General features: G+C 56.7%; 1 protein-coding gene across 1 annotated transcript; it reads left to right on the plus strand.

Annotated features, from left to right (window-relative positions):
* Positions 1–271: 271 nt before the first annotated feature.
* On the plus strand, positions 272–19,868 carry KCNK3 (potassium two pore domain channel subfamily K member 3). The gene is made up of 2 exons (XM_064146572.1): positions 272–616; positions 17,079–19,868. Exons 1-2 carry the CDS (start codon positions 334–336, stop codon positions 17,957–17,959), a joined length of 1,164 nt encoding a protein of 387 aa, XP_064002642.1. The 5' UTR covers positions 272–333; the 3' UTR covers positions 17,960–19,868.
* Positions 19,869–21,724: the final 1,856 nt, after the last annotated feature.

The following is a 21,724-nucleotide window of genomic DNA, read 5'->3' on the forward strand; positions in this document are numbered from 1 at the left end:
AGGCGGGTCCCGATGTTGGTCCCAGCGTGGCTGCGGTGTGGGCGCGGCAGGGGCAGGGGTGCGGGCGCGGTGCGGGTGCCGCGGCGGTGCGGGTGCGGGTGCGGGCGGTGCCGGTGCGGGGCGGTGGTGCTGAAGGACAGCTCCGCCCCCCCCTCACACCCCCCCCCACACACACCCCGTCCCCTCCCACCGCCCTCCCCGCTCCCTCCGCCGCCGAGCCGAGCCGCGCCGAGCCGTGCCGAGCCGGGCCGGGCCCGCCGCCGCCGCCATGCCCCAGACGGCCCCGCCGCCGCCGCCACCGCCGCCTCCGCCTGCCGCCGCCGCCGCCGCACCATGAAGCGGCAGAACGTGCGAACGCTGGCGCTGATCATGTGCACCTTCACCTACCTGCTGGTGGGAGCCGCCGTCTTCGACGCGCTGGAGTCGGAGGAGGAGACGGCGGAACGGCGGCGGCTGGAAGCGAAGAGCCAGGAGCTGAAGAGCAAATACAACCTCAGCGCCGAGAGCTACCGGGAGCTCGAGTGGGTCGTCCTCAAGCTCAAGCCGCACAAGGCCGGCGTCCAGTGGAAATTCGCCGGTTCTTTTTACTTCGCCATCACCGTCATCACTACCATAGGTACCGCTTCCCCCTGCCCCTGCGCTTCGCGGTGTCATCCCGAGGCTCTTCCCGACCGCGGCTTACCGGCCCCGGGGACGCCCCGTACGGACCTTTCCCGTGCGCCCATTGCCGTGGTACAGGGGCGACTCCTCCGCACGGCTCCTCCGCCACCCGTCCGCGTCCTATCGGGGTGACCCAGCTCCTCCGCCACCGGGAACTCCCCGCTCGTCACCGTGGCGTCGGGGTGAGCCGCCTGCCCGACTCCTCTGCCTGCTGCAGCCCCCCGCCGGCCAGCCCGGTAGCGGGGCGATGCTCCTGCCCTGCTTCTCCGCTACAGGGAATCCCCCAAACCGTGCGGCTCCTCCGCCACCGGGAACCACCCTCCCATCTCTGTGCTGTTGGGGTGACCCGTCCCCTTCGCTGTCGGGAATCCGTCGCCCGTCCCCTGGGTATAGGGGTGACCCTCCTGTTCGGCTGCCCCACCACCGGGAATCTCCCTCCCATCCCCGTGGCGTCAGGGCTTGTCCCGCTCCCCGGACCCAGAGCCTTCGCCTGACCACCACCAAATCGTGGATCCCCCGGGCTCCCCGGGGACAGCGACCTGCCCATCCCCGTGGCCTCTAGTCTCCCTCCTCTCGAGGTAGACCCCCCTCCCCCCGCTCCCATTCTTTCAGCCTCTGGGCTCCCCGTTAGCACATCCACCAGCACTGAGACACACACACACCCTTCCCCCCGGCACGGACCCCGGGGCTCCTCGCCGGAGTGGGGGGCGTCTGAGCTGGGACCTCCTTTCCAACCCTACAAGGAGTCTCCCGGGGGATGCAGGGCGCGGCAGCACGAGAGGGGCAGTGGATGTTCTGGAGGGGTCGTGGTGGGACTGTGGGACAGGCAGTTTTCCTCAGATGAACCCTTGCCTGGAGGAGAAGGAGAAAGAAGGTCCCCTGGGGACAAGGTTGCCTCAAGATAGATCTCCTGGTGAGAACCCGGGGGGACTCCTAGTCCAGAGCGAGGGAACACAGGGATGGATCTCAGCGCTGCGCCCTGGTACACAGGGTGGTATCGCCACCTTGCCCTGCTGCCACCCACTGTGGGAGAGGGGCTGCAGGAGCAGGGAGGTCTGGGGGTGATGGTAGCTGCAGCATTGTTTCCCCCAGGTTCCAGACTGCTGGTTTCTGTTCCCCTGGGTACATGTTTGCTGTCCATCCTTCAGATCCCCTTGATGGAGCTTGCCTGGGGTGACCCATGTCCCCAGACTGTCCCATCTTCAGCATACCATGAGGGCCTGGATGGCCAGGGGACTGCAAATGGCTGGGCTGGGGTGGCACATGGCTGGCCTGGTCGTGCCCAGCTTCCCCGTGGGTACCATGGTCCTGGGGAGATGCAGAAGATATAGAAGGGCTGGTGCAGCACCAGGTTTGAGATGTGGGTGTTGGGGCAGCTATTGGTACCAGGAACTAAGATGTGAGTACTGGCATTGTCATTGATTTTTGGGGCCAAGACACAGTTGTTGGGGTGTTTCTTGTTTCCTGGAGCTGAGACACAGGTGATGGAGATGGCTCTTGGTTCACATGGCCCAGATGCAAGTTTTAGGGTGACTGTTAATTCCTGGGGATGAGCTGTTGGTGTTGGGGTGGCTGTTTGCTGTCAGGGCTGAGGTGTTGATGTGGCTACTGGCTCTCAGGGATGAGATATTGGTGTTGGGGTGGCTGTTGGCTGTCAGGACTGAGATGTTGATGTTGGGGTGGCTGTTTGCTCTCAGGGCTGAGATGTTGTTGTTGGGGTGGCTGTTGGCTGTCAGGGCTGAGATGTTGGTGTTGGGGTGGCTGTTGGCTGTCAGGGCTGAGATGATGATGTTGGGGTGGCTGTTGGCTGTCAGGACTATGATGTTGATGTTGGGGTGGCTGTTGGCTGTCAGGACTGAGATGATGATGTTGGGGTGGCTGTTGGCTGTCAGGACTGAGATGATGATGTTGGGGTGGCTGTTGGCTGTCAGGACTGAGGTGTTGGTGTTGGGGTGGCTGTTGACTGTCAGGACTGAGATGATGATGTTGGGGTGGCTGTTGGCTGTCAGGACTGAGGTGTTGGTGTTGGGGTGGCTGTTGACTGTCAGGACTGAGATGATGATGTTGGGGTAGCTGTTGGCTGTCAGGACTGAGATGATGATGTTGGGGTGGCTGTTGGCTGTCAGGACTGAGATGATGATGTTGGGGTGGCTGTTGGCTGTCAGGATTGAGATGATGATGTTGGGGTGGCTGTTGGCTGTCAGGACTATGATGTTGATGTTGGGGTGGCTGTTTGCTCTCAGGGCTGAGATGTTGATGTTAGAGTGGCTGTTGGCTTTCAGGACTGAGAAACGGGTGCCAGAGCAGCCACGAGCTGAGCAGAGGCAAGGTCAGGCCTCTCCCTGCTGGCAGGAGCAGCTGGGAAAAGCTTTGAAAGTGAAGACAAGCAGCTTATGTTTGACGTGAAAGGGAGGAGGAGCGGGCAAGTGGGTGCGTGGGGGGCTGGGGAGAGGAGCAAACGGGAGGCTAGCGGGAAGCGAGCAGGAGCAAGCAGGAGTGAGCAGTGTCTCACCAGCCCACACAAAGGATGCTGCAGTGATGGAGCAGGAAAACAAAGCCAGACCAGTGTGGACACTGTCCAAGGCACCACAGCTCAGCAGTGGGCTGCAGGCAGGCATCAGGGTCCATGTCCTGCTTCCCCTGCCACCCCAGATCCTCTGTCCTGCCACCTCTTGGATACACAGATCCTTTATCCTGCCACTCCCAGGACATCCAGCCCCCCTGTCTTGCCTGATCTGAAACACCCAGGTCCCCTGTCTTGACACCTTTATGACACTCATGTCCCCTGCTCTGCATGGAGCCAGAGATGGAGGGGATGGAGGTAGTATTGTTGACCCCTGAGCCAGGTGTGACACCCTGGTAAACCACTTTATCAGCTGCACCCAGTGCTGAAACCTTTAAATCTTCCTTCTGGGGTTTGATGTTGGACCTCAGGGAGGGACTGGGGTGATAACACCCAAAAAAATTATGTGTCCAGCCATAGCAGAGACATGCAGAAAGGATGTCTCCAGATTATTAGGCTTTAGTGGTCTGCAGGCACCAAGCACTTCTCTTCCAGCAGCTTCAGCCTCTCTGTGGTGCTCAAGAGAAGTGTAATGGGAAGAAGCAGGAACACAAACATGCACAGAATTATCCTTTTTATCCAAGTGGGATGGTTTTGAAGGCTGGAGTTTGAACTGGCCTCTTGTCGATGGAGCTTTGGATGCCAAGCTCCACGCTGGGCTCAGGATGCAATCCCTATGCCAAGGCTCCTGTGCCAGTCGAGATTCCAGTGCAAAGTGGGTAGAAGGAAAAGCTGGGAGAGTGATGGATTCCCACTTGGAAAGTTTTTCTTCCATTCCAAGTTACTTTATTTCTTCCTGGCCCTGCACCAGAAGCATCCAGGGCCGACTGTGATGGCTCTCTGGATCGCTCCCAAAAAACACATCCTCCCCCCCCCCGCCCTCTCCCATCACCTCACTGTGAGAGGCAAGTGGCCATGTGGGCTGAGGCAGGTGACAAATGCCACCATCTGTCACAGCCCTCCTCCCTTCCCACTTGTTTATCGAGGGAGCAGGCTTCCTGCCTGGGCTAGAAGACCAGGTCCCCACCAAGCTTTCAGTGAGACCTGGACAGGCTGGGGAGTTGTGTGGAGGGGAACCTCATGAAGTTCAACAAAGGCAAGTGTAAGGTTCTGCCCCTAGGGAGGGATAACCTCCTGCACCAGGACAGGTTAGAGGCTGACCTGCTGGAAAGCAGCTCTGCAGAGAAGGACCTGGGAGTGCTGGGGGACAAGTTTCCCGTGAGGGAGCAGTGTTCCTTTGCAGCCAAAAAAGCCAACTGTCTCTTGAAGTGCATGGAGAAGAGTGTGACCAGCAGGACAAGGAGAGAGGGATAGGGTGTGTGGTTCTCCTTGCCCTCTACTCTGCCCTAGCGAGGTCACATCTGGAGTGCTACATCCAGTTCTGGTCTGCCCTGTTTAAGAGAGACAAAGACTACTGGAGAGAGTACAGCAGAGTCAATGAAGATGCTGAGAGGACTGCAGCACCTCTGCAAGAAGGGAAGTTGTTGGCAGAGAGAGTGATTGGCATTGGAATGGGCTGCCCAGGGAGGTGGTGGAGTTGCTGTGCCTGGAGGTGTTGAAGCCAAGCCTGGCTGAGGCACTTAGTGCCATGGTCTGGTTGCTTGGGCAGGGCTGGGTGCTAGGTTGGAGTGGCTGAGCTCAGAGGTCTCTTCCAACCTGCTTGATTCTGTGATTCATGATTCTATGAAAGCTGAGAGACCTGGGGCTGTTTAGCCTGGAGAAGAGCAGCCTGAGAGGGGAATCTAATCAATGCAGGCCAACAGCTAAAAGGCAGGCAGCAAGAGGGTGGGGGCAGACTCTTTTCAGTGGTGCCCAGCAACACAGCAAGGGGCAGTGGGCACAAACTGGAACTCAGGAAGTTCTAGCTGAAGATGAGGAAAAACTTTTTTTTCCCTGTGAGAGTGCTGGAACCCTGGGCCATGCTGGAACCCTGGGCCATGCTGGAACCTTGGACCATGCTGGAACCCTGGGCCATGCTGGAACCCTGGGCCATGCTGGAACCTTGGACCATGCTGGAACCTTGGACCATGCTGGAACCCTGGGCCATGCTGGAACCCTGGGCCATGCTGGAACCTTGGACCATGCTGGAACCCTGGGCCATGCTGGAACCCTGGGCCATGCTGGAACCCTGGACCATGATGCCCAGAGAACTTGTGGAGTGAGTCTCCTTCTCTGGAGAAATTGCAAACCTGAATAAAGACAATCCTGGGCAGCCTCCTGTCACTGTGCTTAAAGAGGGTGGGGTGGACTAGATGACCTCCTGAGGTCACTTCCAACCTCCATCATGCTGGGATTCTGAGATTCCCTGCTCATACCTGTGGACTTGGCCTGGGAATAAATTCTTCCTTCTGCCAGGCAAGCAGCAACAGAAGAAGGGGACTCAGTCTCAAGTTGTGTCAGGGGAGGTCTAGGCTGGATGTTGTTAGGAAGTTGTTGTCAGAGAGAGTGATTGGCATTGGAATGGGCTGCCCAGGGAGGTGGTGGAGTCTCTGTGCCTGGAGGTGTTGAAGCCAAGCCTGGCTGAGGCACTTAGTGCCATGGTCTGGTTGCTTGGCCAGGGCTGGGTGCTAGGTTGGAGTGACTGAGCTTGGAGCTCTCTTCCAACCTAGTTGACTCCATGATTTTATGATTCTAAGAAGGGCCTGGGGTTACCCCAGCACATACACTCCCAGTTATTTTGGCTGCCAGTGTTTCTAGCACAATCCTCCCAGTACCAGCACTGGCACTGGTGAGAGGGGAAGGACTCTCAGGTCTCCTTGGAGGAGAAATGTCTCAGGGAAGGAACAGGAATCAGGAGTCCTGCTGGGACCAGGAGGATATTGAAGCAGTTTTGGGGCTTTAGTGGGGCTGGCCATGGGAAATGGAAGACCAAGGAATGAGGCATCTGCTCCCTCCAGCCCCTCTGGACATTTTTGTTCCCACCCTGCAGTCACCATGCCTGCTACAAAGGATAGCAGTGGAAATTAGTGCTGGCACCTATGAATGTGCCTGTATTAGGTTTCAGAGTTAACATGCCAGAGGGAAAACTTGTACCACTCTGTCCAGGGCTTCTCCCCTCTCATTCCTCTTCTTCTTCCCTCTTTCTCAGTCCAGACGTTGACATCAGGCCACCTTCTGCCTGTGGCTCACTCTGAAACCTAATGAGGGCACACACACCTCCACCACTTGTCCTAATAGCATGGAATTAGCATGAAGAGGGTGAATGGGGTGATGATATATGTGGGCCAGGGCTAGCTTCAGTCCCTTCCCAGCAGCTATTTAGGGCTCCAATTGCAGCCCACTCCACAGAGAACCCTCCAAACCAGAAGCTTGGCCCCACCTGCAGGAGCATTGCCCCTCCACAAACTTCCCTCTCCTCATTCTGCTCCTACCTCATCCTCCCCTTCCTCCAAGCTATAAATTCTATCCTCCCCAAGCTACAAATTCCCTGCTCCTCTCCATCCTGGAGCAATTACAGCAATTAATACCTGCTCCCTCCTGCCCCAGCTTCTCCCCTCCTCCCCTCCCCAGCCTGCCCTCTCCCAGCTGATGCCTCATTAAACTCCCCAGCAAAGCCTGACTCAGAGCAAGGCATAAACAGAATGTGCCGGGGCAGAGATGCTCTGAGGAGAGGCAGAGAGTTCATCACCCTGGATAAGGCTGAAAAAGAAAAGGTTTGCTTTGTGTTTGGATTTTCCCCGCCCTGATTTTCAAGCCCCAGAGCTGGTTGCTCAGACCTGATGCTGCCAGGTCTAGTGGCAGGAGGCTGGAGCCGTGGGAGAGCCCCTGCTCTGCTGGCTCTGTGATTTATGAGCCGGCTTAAATATTTATCAGGCAACTCTCGGGCTGAAGTGAGCCTGGTGCAGGATTTACGGGCGGCACTGCCACCTTGGATAAATCACGGCTCGGGGGGGGTGGTGGTTAGGGGAAGGAGTAAGAGGGGAACGTGTTGAGACAGGGCAAGGGACTGACCCTGCCTGCCTGCAGAGGCGGGGAGAAGGAGAGCATCCGTGGGGCAGGAAGGGCTCGCTGGGACTGCGAGTGGCTCTGGGTGCTGGTGCACAGTGCTGAGCCCTGCTGTGTGGTGCTGAGCACTGGTGCGTGTGCACAGCTCTAGGCGTTGCTGCAGGGTGCGTGGTGGTGCTGGGCACTGCTACATGGTGCTGAGCGCTGGCACAGTGCATGTACACAGCCCTAGATGTTGCTTCAGGGTGCATGGTGGTGCTGGGCACTGCTACATGGTGCTGAGCGCTGGCACAGTGCATGTACACAGCCCTAGATGTTGCTTCAGGGTGCATGGTGGTGCTGGGCACTGCTCCATGGTGCTGAGCACTGGTGCATGGTGCATGTAGGCAGCCCTAGGTGTTGCTTCAGGGTGCATGGTGGTGCTTGGCACTGCTCCATGGTGCTGAGCACTGGTGCATGGTGCATGTAGGCAGCCCTAGGTGTTGCTTCAGGGTGCATGGTGGTGCTGGGCACTGCTACATGGTGCTGAGCACTGGTGCATGGTGCATGTAGGCAGCCCTAGGTGTTGCTTCAGGGTGCATGGTGGTGCTGGGCACTGCTACATGGTGCTGAGCGCTGGCACAGTGCATGTACACAGCCCTAGATGTTGCTTCAGGGTGCATGGTGGTGCTGGGCACTGCTACATGGTGCTGAGCACTGGTGCATGTTGCATGTAGGCAGCCCTAGATGTTGCTTCAGGGTGCATGGTGGTGCTTGGCACTGCTACATGGTGCTGAGCACTGGTGCATGGTGCATGTAGGCAGCCCTAGGTGTTGCTTCAGGGTGCATGGTGGTGCTGGGCACTGCTACATGGTGCTGAGCACTGGTGCATGGTGCATGTAGGCAGCCCTAGGTGTTGCTTCAGGGTGCATGGTGGTGCTGGGCACTGCTACATGGTGCTGAGCACTGGTGCATGGTGCATGTAGGCAGTCCTAGGTGTTGCTTCAGGGTGCATGGTGGTGCTGGGCACTGCTACATGGTGCTGAGCACTGGTGCATGGTGCATGTACACAGCCCTAGGTGTTGCTTCAGGGTGCATGGTGGTGCTGGGCACAGATACATGGCGCTGGGCACCGCTCCAAGGTGCTTAGCACTGGTGCATGGTGCACATACACAACACTTGGCATTGCTGCAGGGTGCATGGTGGTGCTGGGCACTGCTCCAAAGTGCTTAGCACTGGTGCATGGTGCACATACACAACGTTTGGCATTGCTGCAGGGTGCATGGTGGTGCTGGGCACTGCTCCATAGTTTCTTGTGCATGGCACTAAGTTGCTACTGCATGGTGCTAGGCACTGGCATACAGTGCTGGGTGCTGGTGCCCAGTGGTGGGCCCTGGTGTGTGCTGTTAGTCCATGGTGCTGAGCACTGGAGTACAATGCTGATATGCAGTTCTGGGCATTGGTGTGCAGTGCTGGGCACTGGTGCGTGGTGCTGGGTGTTGGTATGTGCTGCTGAGCACCCGTGCATGGTGCTGGTACATGCTGCTGAGCACTGGTGCATGGTGCTGGGTGCTGGTACGTGCTGCTGAGCACTGGTACATGGTGCTGGTACATGCTGCTCAGCACTGGTGCATGGTGCTGGGTGCTGGTATGTGCTGCTGAGCACTGGTGCATGGTGCTGGTACATGCTGCTGAGCACTGGTGCATGGTGCTGGGTGCTGGTACGTGCTGCTGGGTGCTGGTACATGCTGCTGAGCACTGGTGCATGGTGCTGGGTGCTGGTACATGCTGCTGGGTGCTGGTACATGCTGCTGAGCACTGGTGCATGGTGCTGGGTGCTGGTACGTGCTGCTGGGTGCTGGTACATGCTGCTGAGCACTGGTGCATGGTGCTGGGTGCTGGTACATGCTGCTGGGTGCTGGTACATGCTGCTGAGCACTGGTGCATGGTGCTGGTACGTGCTGCTGAGCACTGGTGCTTGGTGCTGGGTGCTGGTACGTGCTGCTGAGCACTGGTGCATGGTGCTGGTACATGCTGCTGAGCACTGGTGCATGGTGCTGGGTGCTGGTGCATGCTGCTGAGCACTGGTGCTTGGTGCTGGGTGCTGGTACGTGCTGCTGAGCACTAGTGCATGCTGCCGGGTGCAGGTTCCTTCCCCTCTGTCAGCCTTTTGCTCTGCCCTAAGCCCCAAAATAGTGGCAAGCCACCCTGCTTTCTGTGCATAAGGAGCAGTACCTGGCACCCAGACACCAGCAGGATTGCCCAGGGAAAGGGCAGCAGGGCAGGAAGCATTGCTGGCATAAGGAGCTTTGCAGGCAGGGCCATCAAGGGCTCAGGAGCTTTAGCTCAGCAACGAGGAGGTGACGAAGTGACCAGATCAGGCCATGATTCCCCAGGGACTGATGCTGGAGCTTGTGCCACATCCTGGGACAAGCCAATGAGGGCAGGAGCTGTCAGAGTTTGCTCTGAAAGGCCTTAGATGACTTTTTATTCCCCATGGAGGCCCCTTTTCCCTGGCTGGGCGTAAAGAGTGGCTCTGCTCTGGAGTTCAGCCATCCTCGGGGCTGTGGAATGTCCCCAGCCCCAGGTCTGTGTCATCTCTTGGGGTTATGGAGTGTCCCTCAACCCCAACACCAGCAGGACTGGTTCATGGTACTGAGTGCTGGTACACAGTGCCAGGCACTGGTGCAGAGCACTGGGTGCCATCCAGTTGTGCCACCAGGGTGTCCTTCTTTACCCCCTTACTGCTGCAGGGCCCCTAAGGGCAGGGGGTGTGGGGTGGGGGCATCTGCACCCCCCTTTTGCAGGAGGAGTAGGAGAGGGATAGATGAAGGTTGAGGGAGGGCCAGGAAGGGGCCTGGCAGAGCCCCAGGATTGAGGGAAAAATTGCCAGTTTTGGCGCAAACAGAGCCCTTGGCTGGCGCTGGGATTTTCCATGACACCATCCTGACCCCCTCCTGCTATGGATCCAGCCCCTGCCTTGGGTGGAGGGGGGGGGGGAGACAATACAGGCTGCACCCTCCCAAACTCCAGTGCTTTGCAAGGAGTGAGGGTGCAGAGCTCTTCCTCAGCACCCCACTGCAGCCACAGGGAGGCTGTGAGACCCCTTGGGACTGATCCCTCCCCAGACCTATGGGATAGATCTAGGGGGAAGAGGTCCTGGTAATGAGGGGAGCACGGGGTGGGGGGGGGCAGAGGAGATGGGGGGGATCACCCCAGTGTGGTGTTTGAGGGGGGCAGGGGGAGGGAAGGGAAGAATTCCTAAGGAATCAGGAATTCAGAAGAAGTCTGGAAGGAAGGAAGAGAGAAAGAGAGAGAGGAAGAGAGAGAGGAAGAGAGAGAGAGAGAGAGAGAGAAAGAGAGAAAGAGAGAGAGAAAGAGAGAAAGAGAGAAAGAGAGAAAGAGAGAAAGAGAGAAAGAAAGAGAGAAAGAAAGAGAGAAAGAAAGAGAGAAAGAAAGAGAGAAAGAAAGAAAGAAAGAAAGAAAGAAAGAAAGAAAGAAAGAAAGAAAGAAAGAAAGAAAGAAAGAAAGAAAGAGGAAGGAAGGAAGGAAGGAAGGAAGGAAGGAAGGAAGGAAGGAAGGAAGGAAGGAAGGAAGGAAGGAAGGAAGGAAGGAAGGAAGGAAGGAAGGAAGGAAGGAAGGAAGGAAAGAAGAGAATTAGGAAGGAAGGAAGGAAGGAAGCTCTTCCTCAGCACCCCTTTGTGGCCACAGGAGGGATAGGGAGGCTGTGAGACCCCTTGGGTCTGACCCCTCCCCAGATCTATGGGATAGATCTAGGGGGAAGAGGTCCTGGTAATGAGGGGAAGAGGGGGGGGACAGAGGAGATGGGGGGGGGATCACCTCAGTGTGGTGTCTGGGGGGGGGCCGGGGGAGGGAAGGAAAGAATTCCTAAGGAATCAGGAATTCAGAAGAAGTCTGGAAGGAAAGAAGGAAGAGAGAGAGGGAGAGAGGGAGAGAGGGAGAGAGGGAGAGAGGGAGAGAGGGAAAGAGAAAGAAAGAAAGAAAGAAAGAAAGAAAGAAAGAAAGAAAGAAAGAAAGAAAGAAAGAAAGAAAGAAAGAAAGAAAGAAAGAAAGAAAGAAAGAAAGAAAGAAAGAAAGAAAGAAAGAAAGAAAGAAAGAAAGAAAGAAAGAAAGAAAGAAAGAGGAAGGAATTGGAAGGAAGGAGGGAAGGAGGGAAGGAGGGAAGGAAGGAAGGAAGGAAGGAAGGAAGGAAGGAAGGAAGGAAGGAAGGAAGGAAGGAAGGAAGGAAGGAAGGAAAGGAAGGAAGGAAGGAAGGGAATTAGGAAGGAAGGAATGGATATGAGAAAGAGTTTCTTCTTGGAAAGGGCTGTGAAGGCCTGGAGCAGGCTGCCCAGAGCCGTGGTGGAGTGCCCATCGCTGGAGGGGCTGAAGGCTGTGTAGCAGTGGTGCTGTGGCACATGGCTTAGTGGTGACCTGGCCCTGCTGGGTTAATGGTTGGACTTGTTGCCCTTAAAGCTCCCTTCCAACTTAAGCAATCCCCTGGTCTCATCCCTTTGTTTCCACCCTGCCTTGCCCAGGAGATGCCTCTAAGCAGGATGAGTCCCTTCCCACAGCCCAGGCTGGATAGAGGCTTGCAAGGTGTGTGTGTTCCCAGCCAGCACAGAGAGCTCTGTGCCCCTTGGTACCAGGCCCATCTTTGCCAAGGCAGACTGCCACATGCTGCCTTTCCCAGCCTCTCTCTGTCTCAATGTTTGGTTGCCTGGAGAAGATTAGGCACCTCCCAGGCAATGCCAAGGGGCACCCCATGTGCCAAATACATCACTCAGGTCTGCTTGGGGACAGCTCAGGTCCCAGGCTCAGCCTGGCAAGTGGCTAACTGGCAAGGCTGGATGCAGATGGGGCTGCACTGGGGAGAGCTTGGCAGTGCCCAGGCACCATTTGTCCCTTGGCTGAGCTCCCATCACCCAATGGGCACAATGGGAAAGAGATGCCCATTAAATGCTGAGTGGGATGCTGGTCCTTACTGGGAGCAGTAGGGCAGGGAGAGTGGCTGCAGGACTGACAACAGAAGGAAGATACTGCCCCAGGGCATGATGTATTCTGAGGGATGCCCACCTCTGACAGCTCCAGGGTACCAGCTACTCCTGAGAGTCACCAGTAACTCCTGAAAGATTCCAACTGGAATGCAGAAGAGCAGCTGAACAGTGGGATCATCTCCCAGGAGAAGCCATGCATCCCCCTACCCTGGACAAGCTTGACAGAGTGCTTGGCCTGTCTCATTTCAACTACACTACCACCTAGAGAGGCTGGGCCAGATGATCCTTGGGGTCCCTTCCAACCTGCCACTCCATGGATTCTGTCATTTGTGAGTCTGAGGCACATCCAAGGATATCTCCCTGAGGGCCAGGAGGAGGAGATGCTTGGGGCAGGTACTCAGGGCCTCTGAGCTGGATGCTTTGGGGCACTTTTGAACACTAAAGGGGCTTTGGGAGCACGAGGTTGCTGCATGTTTGCCATCATGACAGACAATGTGGAGTCTGCTTGAGGAAGGTGGGCTCCATGGGCAGGATAACACCTCTGGAGGATGAAGCTTTTCCTCCACTGTGGTGTTCCTGGAACACCTCTGAGTGTGGATTCTCCAGTGTCTGCAGATGCAGCTGCCCTGTGGGGTTTCATGGTCATGTGAAAGCAGGCTTGGAAGGACCAGAGCTGGGTTTGTGCCAGGTTTGGAAGGACCAGAATTGTCTTCATCCCAGCCTGAGGCAGCAACTGGGGTTGCTCTAAAGCATTAGAGAGGCCCAGAATGGTCAATGCTTTGGTAGATATCCCAAGAGCCAGGATGGCATCTCTGGAGGATGAAGCTTTTCCTCCACTGTGACACCCTTGGAGCATCTCTGAGTGTAGATTCTCCAGTGTCTGCAGATGCAGCTGCTCTGTGGGGTCATGTGAAAGTAGGCTTGGAAGAGGCATAACTGGGTTTGTCCCAGGCTTGGAAGGACCAGGGCTGGGTTTGTCCCAAGTTTGGAAGGACCAGAATTGTCTTCATCCCAGCCTGAGGCAGCAACTGGGGTTGCTCTAAAGCATTAGGGAGGCCCAGAATGGTCAATGCTTTGGTAGATATCCCAAGAGCCAGAATGCCTGAACCCTCACCTCCATCCCCCATCACTCCTGCAATGGACAGTGGAAGCATCAGCAGCAGGCCAGAGAGCATGGTGAAGGGCTCTGGCATCCTTTGGAGGTGGACACAGCCACCCAACCCATTCATTTCTTTCCTCTGGCTCCCTCCATCCCCTGTCTTTACTCCTCCATCCCATATCCTGACTCCCTCCATCCCATATCATGGCTCACTCTGTCCTCTGTCCTGCTCCCTTCATCCCCTGTCCTCACTCCTCCACCTCCCCTGCTCTGGCTCAATCCCTCCCTGGGTGGGAGGGGGGTGGGGCTAAACCCCCTCCTATACCCCTGCAGGACCCAATGCCACCTCCTATGATCCCTCTTGCTTCCTTCCCAACCTTTTGCACCCTCCAGCCTCTACTCTGCAAAGTTCCCCCACCGCCACCTCTTCTCCCATCCCCAGCAGCTGCCTCACTAATCCTCCCCATCCATCTCTGCCGACAGCCTGGGATCTGCTCCAGGCCAGAGGCCAGCCGAGACCTGCACCTGCTCTCTGCAGCCGTGGCCAGATCCATCCCTGCTCCTCTGCAGCCCTAAAAGGACACGAGCCGGCTGCGTTCCTCAGGGACATGTCATCTTTTCTCCCTGGGGACACAGCCTGCTCACAGCACCCTGAGCCACAGCCTGGAACACCCTGCCCCTGCTCTCCCATGGCAGCATCCTGCTGGGGACAGCCTTTCGAGGAGCAACCCACCCGGCAAGGGAGGTTTGGGGAGGTTGCAGGAGGGAGGCAGGCGACGGAAAGGAGCAGGGATGCTGAATCCCTTCTCCCAGCAACCTTCCCTCGGCCTCAGGCAGTGGCTGTGCCTGCTGTGGTGGGGAAAGGAGGGGGCTGGCAGATTGATGGACGCTTGGACACGCTGCGAGAGCTCATAAACTCCTTTCCCTTGGGAAACGGAGCTAAATATAGCTGGGGGAGGGAGGCTGTGTGGCTGCAGGGCAGGCAGGAGGGTGCTCAGCAGCAGCAGGGCCCATGCACACTGCTTGAAGTTTGTGTCCTACAAACACGCCCTAAAAATCCATCCTGGACAGGCTGATGCAGAGGAACAGGGAAATGTGGGGGGTTTGGGAGGGGGGGTGCTGGCAGGAAATGAAGGGCAGGGTGAGGGCTTGGTGCCTGCTCTGGGCTGAAATGCTCTGCTGTGGAGCCTGGGTAGTGTTGGCATTGCCTCGATGTCCCTCCAGCTGTTGGGGAGGTGGCAGAGAGCAGCAGGCAGGGAGAGGGCAGCAAGGGGCAGTTCCCTTTTGCATCGCTGAGGGAAGGGGCAGGGCAGCACCTGGCACCGATGAGAGCAGCTCTGCCCTTTGGCGATGCTCTCTGGTCCTGTTCTCCAGCTCCCATGGTCACAGCCCAGGCTGGGGATGCTGGCAGCTGGGACAGCTCATACCAGTGCCTCTCTTTCCAGCTTGTTTTCAACTTGCTCTGAATCCTTGGCCTCCATCAAGGATGACAGGGAGGGTGACAGGGAGGGCTGCCACCTGCCTCTGTCCAGCCAGGATTCCCCAGAGCAAGACAAGCTCTCACCCACTGTTCCCACCAGCTCAGGGGCTGCTATGGCATCATGTGGCTGTGGGTTCTGAGTCCAGTTTAATTTGCTGGGATAGTCCTTGTAGAGGTCTGTGCTGCCCCTAGCCCTGGCCAGCTGGCTCTGGGTACTGGAGCTGAAGCTCTTGGTAGCCCTTGGACCGCTGCTTCTGCAGGGTGTGTGGTGATGGTAAGCAGAAAGGGGAAAGGAGAAAGGGGGAAAGAGGAAAGGGAAAAGGGGAAAAGGGGAAGGGAGAGGGGAAAAGAGGAAGGGAGAGGGAGAGGTGAAAAGAAGAGGGAGAGGAAGAAGGAGAGGGAGAGGGAGAGGGAGAAGGGAAAGGGAAAGAGAAAGGGAAGGGGAAAGGGAAAGGGAAAGGGAAAGGGAAAGGGAAAGGGAAAGGGAAAGGGAAAGGGAATGGGAAAGGGGAAAGGGGGAAAGAGGAAAGGGGAAAGAGGAAAGAGGAAAGAGGAAAGGGGAAAAGGGGAAGGGAGAGGGGAAAAGAGGAAGGGAGAGGGAGAGAGGGGAAGTGAAAAGGAGAGGGAGAGGGGAGAGGGAAAGGGAAAAGGAAAAGGAAAAGGGAAAGGGAAGAGGAAGGGAAAAGGAAAGGGAAAGGAAAAAGGAAAAGGAAAGGGGAAGGGAAAAGGAAAGGGAAAGGGAGAGGGAGAAGGAAAGGGAAAGGGAAAGGGAAAGGGAAAGGGAAAGGGAAAGGGAAAGGGAAAGGGAAAGGGAAAGGGAAAAGGGAAAAGGGAAAAGGGAAAGGGAAAGGGAAAAGGGAAAAGGGAAAAGGGAAAAGGGAGGAGCTGGTACCTAGAAGTGAGAGTTGAGAAAGAGAGAGAGAGAGAGAGGTGAGTGTGTTCTGCAGCTCTTCAGGCACCCCAGCTGGGCACACTCCCATCCCACTGGCTCCCTCCTTCTGCCTGGCTGCAGGCACCCGGGATCCATAAGGGACAAATAATCCACCAGCACTGAGGCACAATCAGTCCTGTCTGAGGGGGGTTGTGTGGGCAGGAGATTAAATGAAGCCCAGATGGAGCCCCTCTGGGGCTGCCTGCGGGAGTGGGCAGTGAGGCACAGGGACATGGGGACATGGGAGCATGGGGCTGAGATGACAGCTAAGACTGAGCTGTTGTCCCCTGAGCACTTAAAAATCTCTGTTTTCCCTATCTGCTGATCTTCTCCACGGATCTGCTTGGAGATGGGCCATCCTGGGATGGCTGTTGAAGGGAGAGCCATCTCCAATTTCCAAACTCCCAAGGCTAGGAAACATAGAATCATAGAATCATAGAATCAAGCAGGTTGGAAGAGACCTCCAAGATCATCCAGTCCAACCTAGCACCCAGCCCTGGCCAGTCAATCAGACCATGGCACTAAGTGCCTCAGCCAGGCTTGGCTTCAACACCTCCAAGGACGGTGCCTCCACCACCTCCCTGGGCAGCCCATTCCAATGCCAATCACTCTCTCTGACACCAACTTCCTCCTAACATCCAGCCTAGACCTTCCCTGGCACAACCTGAGACTGTGCCCCCTTGTTCTATTGACACCCACCTCAGCCAGGGTCCTTCCAAGCATCCCCTCCCTTTCCCAACCCAGAAGTGCAGCACCTGCACCAGCCCCCCCAGCTCTGTTTCCCCACGAGCTGAGAGCTTTCCCCCTTTTCCAACTCCCTCCTCTTAGTTTTCATTTGGAGACTCCATTGTCCCCCCCCTCCCCCTTAGGCTGCCCATGGTCAGTCTTTGTGGCTGGAGGTGAGGGTGAGAGCAGTATCACAGTATCACAGTATCACCAAGGTTGGAAGAGACCTCACAGATCATCAAGTCCAACCCTTTACCACAGAGCTCAAGGCCAGACCATGGCACCAAGTGCCATGTCCAATCCTGCCTTGAACAGCCCCAGGGACGGCGACTCCACCACCTCCCCGGGCAGCCCATTCCAGTGTCCAATGACTCTCTCAGGGAAGAACTTTCTCCTCACCTCCAGCCTAAATTTCCCCTGGCACAGCCTGAGGCTGTGTCCTCTCGTTCTGGTGCTGGCCACCTGAGAGAAGAGAGCAACCTCCTCCTGGCCACAACCACCCCTCAGGTAGTTGTAGACAGCAATGAGGTCTCCCCTGAGCCTCCTCTTCTCCAGGCTAACCAATCCCAGCTCCCTCAGCCTCTCCTCGTAGGGCTGTGCTCAAGGCCTCTCCCCAGCCACCACTGCTGAGGGAGGGGTTTGAGGTGGACCCCTCTCAGGCCACCAAGCTGATCCCGCTCTGTGCCTTTGCTTCCCAGGTTACGGCCATGCAGCCCCCAGCACAGACGGGGGGAAGGTCTTCTGCATGGTGTACGCCTTGCTGGGGATCCCCCTCACTCTCGTCATGTTCCAGAGCTTGGGGGAGAGGATCAATACCTTCGTCAAGTACCTCCTCCACCGCATCAAGAAGTGCCTTGGCATGAGGCGGGCGGAGGTCTCCATGGCCAACATGGTCACCATTGGGTTCTTCTCCTGCATCAGCACCCTCTGCATCGGGGCAGCAGCCTTCTCCTACTACGAGCACTGGAGCTTCTTCCACGCCTACTACTACTGCTTCATCACTCTCACCACCATCGGCTTCGGGGACTACGTGGCCCTGCAGAAGGACGAAGCTCTCCAGAACAAGCCGCAGTACGTGGCCTTCAGCTTCGTCTACATCCTGACGGGGCTGACTGTCATCGGCGCTTTCCTCAACCTGGTGGTGCTGCGCTTCATGACCATGAACGCCGAGGACGAGAAGAGGGACGCCGAGCACCGGGCGCTGCTCACCCGCAACGGCCAGGCCAGCAGCGTCCACGCCGCCGACACCTCCTCGGCCGTACCGGCAGCCACGGGAGGCGGCGGGGGGGGCTTTCGGAACGTCTACGCCGAGGTTCTCCACTTCCAGTCCATGTGCTCCTGCTTGTGGTACAAGAGCCGAGAGAAGCTGCAGTACTCCATCCCTATGATCATCCCCAGGGACCTCTCCACCTCGGATACCTGCGTGGAGCAGAGTCACTCCTCACCCGGCCGCTGTCTGCAGACGCCTTCCAACAAATGCTTCTGCAACGCCCGCCGCTCGGCCATCAGCTCCGTCTCCACCGGGCTCCACAGCCTGGCAGCTTTCCAGGGGCTCACCAAGCGCCGCAGCTCCGTGTAACCCCGCTCCATCCTCGCCTGCCTCCCCTTAGCCCCCCGACCTTGGCCCCGCGGGCAAGGACAACACGCAGGATGCTGAGCACCCGAGTGCCGCTCGCCTGCAACGGGCCAGCCCCGTGGCTAGGGACCTCTCCTGGTCACGGCAGGAGGAAACCACCCCAGGGGACTGGCTGTGGAGGGCGGGGAGACAGCAGGTTAGGACATCCAGGAGGATGCGGGAGCAGCGGTGAGGTTGTTTTGGTCCTCACCGAAGCGGGGAGAAAGCATCTGCTGGTTTGGGTTTTATTTTCTTTTAACTTAAGTTAATTTTTATTCTATTTTGCAAAAAAAACAAACAAACAAAAAACAAAAAAACCAAACCAAAACAAACCACTCCTCAAAAATGTGAAACTTGAAGAGCTAGAGAGCATTTTAACCTGATGGGGTGGGGAAAGGGTTTGCCTGCACCTCCTACCGCCATACCTCTGTGCAAGTAAGCTGGGGGCGGCTCTTTGGTAGCTTCGTTGTTGCCCCATGGTAGCCCCCACAGCAGCCTGAGCGTGGCCATAAGCTGGAGGTGTGTGGACTGGAGGCCCCAAAAGAGGAGGACTTGGGGCTCCCAGCACCAACAGCAGGCAGCAGCAAGGTCCCATCCCCTCCTTCCCTGACCTCCTCCAGCCCTGGGCTGCCCCGGCGGGAAGACAGGTCCCCGGGCAGTGAGGGATGCCGTGGCGAAGGCAAGCACGCATCAATGGACAAATCAGGCTAAGAGGGGCTTAGACAGAGCTTTTTCGTCCACTGCACACAGCAGCCTGCCCCTGCGGCCCAGAAAACAAGCTGTGAGTCACGTAGGCTGCCCAAAACGCCTTCTCCGACTTGCTGGGCAGCCCTCTGAGAGCACTGTGGGGTTGGTTTAACCCTTTTTAGGTGAGCGAACCTGGGCATCCCCCCGGGGATCGTCCCGGTGGTGAGGCGGTGGGAAGCCCAGACCCACCCACGGGAGGCAGGGTGGGCAGCAGCAGCAGCTCTTAACCCCCATTTCCATCCTCCTTTGTGTGACAGTTCTGGGACTCTCATCCCTAGCCTCTCTTGCAGCAACTGTGGGACTCCCACCTCTGTCCACCCCTGTGGCACCTCTGGGACCCCCATCTCCAACATCCCTCGTGACAGTTCTGGAACCTCCATCTCCATCCTCTCTAACGTGTGAGCTACTCCCCTTTTTGGGGGGACAACCAGGAGCATTCTAAGAGTTTTTTACTCTTCTTCTTCAGCTCCCAGGTTGCACCAGTCTCATGTTGACCCACATCCTATTTTGCCCAGACCAGTGAATATTCATGGGACTAAGAACCAGAACATCCCAGGAGTCATTTCCTGGGCACCCCATCTTGGCAAGAAGGAGGCAAAAACTTCTTTCCACACAAAGGGCAGCTCCTTAGCCCTACAGGGAGCAGCCCAGGAGCACAGTCCCCTCTGTCAGCACCCAAACACAGGCCAGTGGGGGGACACTGGGGGACTGCTTGAGCCCTGGGAGGGGAACCAGGGGGACTCTGAGGACAGCCAGCTTGTTTTTTCTCACCTTTGAAGAGAAGAAAACCAATGTATTTCTGATACTTGACTACTTGTACATACTGTTAGATACCAGAGAGGATATTTATTATAAATGCCACTATCATCCTATCTATAGAAACCCATAAATATCTATTGGGAAAGGGGGAAAGTCACTGATGGATCCATGGAATTTCTTTTCACTCTCTGCATCTTTCTCATCCTAAGGCACCCACAGGGATCCATGTTCTCTGTGTGTGTCCTGTCCCCTCGTCGTCGTCCCCCCACCCCCCCTCCCAGCAAGGTTTTTTCTCTGCTTCTCATGCCAAAGTCTATTTGTACTGCTGAGTAGTAGAGAGAGAAATAAATGGTTGGTTTGAACCCCAGCACCGGCTGTGCTCCTTCCCTTTGGTGCTGGGTGAGGAGGGTGAAGGGTCCTGGTATCCTGGAACCTCCCTGTTCTGTGGCTCCATGTTATTGTTCTGCAGGAGTGGGGAAGGGTAGCAATTGCTTCAGCATAAGCCTTTGTTTGACCCTCTCCTGGCTGTTCCCGTGGATAGCAGAAAGGGGGAAAGAAGTGGCTCAGCTTTAAGCTTTTCCATGGCTGCAGCATCCTCACACCTTAGGACAAGGACCTTGGGTTGCAGCCTAAGGTGGACGCAGTGGGAGAAGGATCTTGGGCTGCTGCAGCACCCTCAGGGCTCAGTGGGAGATTGACCTCAGGCTACTGGGTAGGACAGAGCATTTCAGAGCTCCCCAGCCTCTCCCATCCCACCATCCAAGGCTGGAGGGAATCCTGCAGTGGCTTTTCCCATGGAGGTGCCCTGAAACAACCCTTTCCTGCCCCTAGTAGCATCTCTACAGCCTGTGCTGGGGCTAGAGACCTCCCTCTTCTCTGTACAACAGACAGGCAGGGTTGGAAGGGACCACAAGGATCATCTAGTTCCAACCCCCTGCCATGGGCAGGGACACCCTACCCTAGAGCAGGCTGCTCACAGCATCCAATGATCCCAAGTACCTGCTGTGTGACCCAGGTGGGACAGGGTTGAATGCTCTGTCCTGAGCAGCATGGGGAAACTGAGGTACAGATATGACATTCATGAAGAGTAGACCTAAGGCATACCTCAGGCAGTGCATGGACATCTGTACTCAAACCTCCAAGGGGATTTGGGCATTGCTGGTGGCCAGGATGCACCAGGACAGATGAGGACATGCCACCTCCATGGCTGGAGCCACTAGCAGAGCTTTGGGATGCTCTCTTGTTTTTAAGTGGAGAATATCAGCTCCTTCCAAAGCCAGGCCAGAGCCACCACCTAATCTAATAACCTGAGGCCTGCAAAGATCAGATCTGTCCTGGCAGTGGTGGGTGGAGAAAGTGGTTCACTTCAGAAGCAGCTTTCACCCTGCCCAAGGGTGCATCTGTGGGGAGCATCAGGCATCTGGGTGGTTCCATGGTATTGGGTCCCTCTATTACCCTTCTCTCCCCCTGGGATGCATGTGATAGGGGTGAAGGCATCCCTCCACCCTCCTCTACCTCCATCAGAAAGGCACAATGCTGATCTAGCTGGAGCTTTGCTGTCATCTGGTGCCACCAGCCCTCTGCATGCAGACACCAACCTGCTCAGCACTGCGCAACACCTCCTGGCACTAAGGCACCTGGGGATGTAGTCACACACAGGTTGGTGTGGACCTGCAAGGAGGCTCCTGATGACATAGGGCTGGGAGTGGTGGAAATGCTAGAGGAACCAGGACACCATGGAGAAGTGATCAGAGAGGATTATCATGAAGTTCCACAAGGAGAAGTGTCAAGTTCTGCCTCTGGGAGGTGAAGCCCCATATAGCAATGGCAGCCCAACTGAACAGGACCTCACCTGAACAGGACCTGAGGGTGCTGGTGGACATCAGGTTGACCAGGAGCCAACAATGTCCTTGCTGTAGGGAAAAATGAGGACATTCTGATCTGCACAGGGCAAAGCATTGCCAGCAGGTCAAGGGATGGGCCCCTCCTCCTCTGCTCAGCACTGGCGAGGCCATGTCTGGAGTGTTGGATCCAGTTCTGGGCTCCTCAGTCTGTGTCAGACATGGATATACTGGAAGGAGTCCAGGGAAAGGCCATGAGGATGGTGGCCTGGAGTTTATCTTCTCAGAGGAGAGGCTGAGAGAGCTAGCAGGCATAAGAAGGCTCAGAGACTTCTCTCCGTGGCTGTACACACTTGGTGAGGAAGAGGATTGAGGCAGGATC

Source organism: Pogoniulus pusillus, chromosome 7 (genome assembly GCF_015220805.1).
Source record: "Pogoniulus pusillus isolate bPogPus1 chromosome 7, bPogPus1.pri, whole genome shotgun sequence".
NCBI lineage: Eukaryota > Metazoa > Chordata > Aves > Piciformes > Lybiidae > Pogoniulus > Pogoniulus pusillus.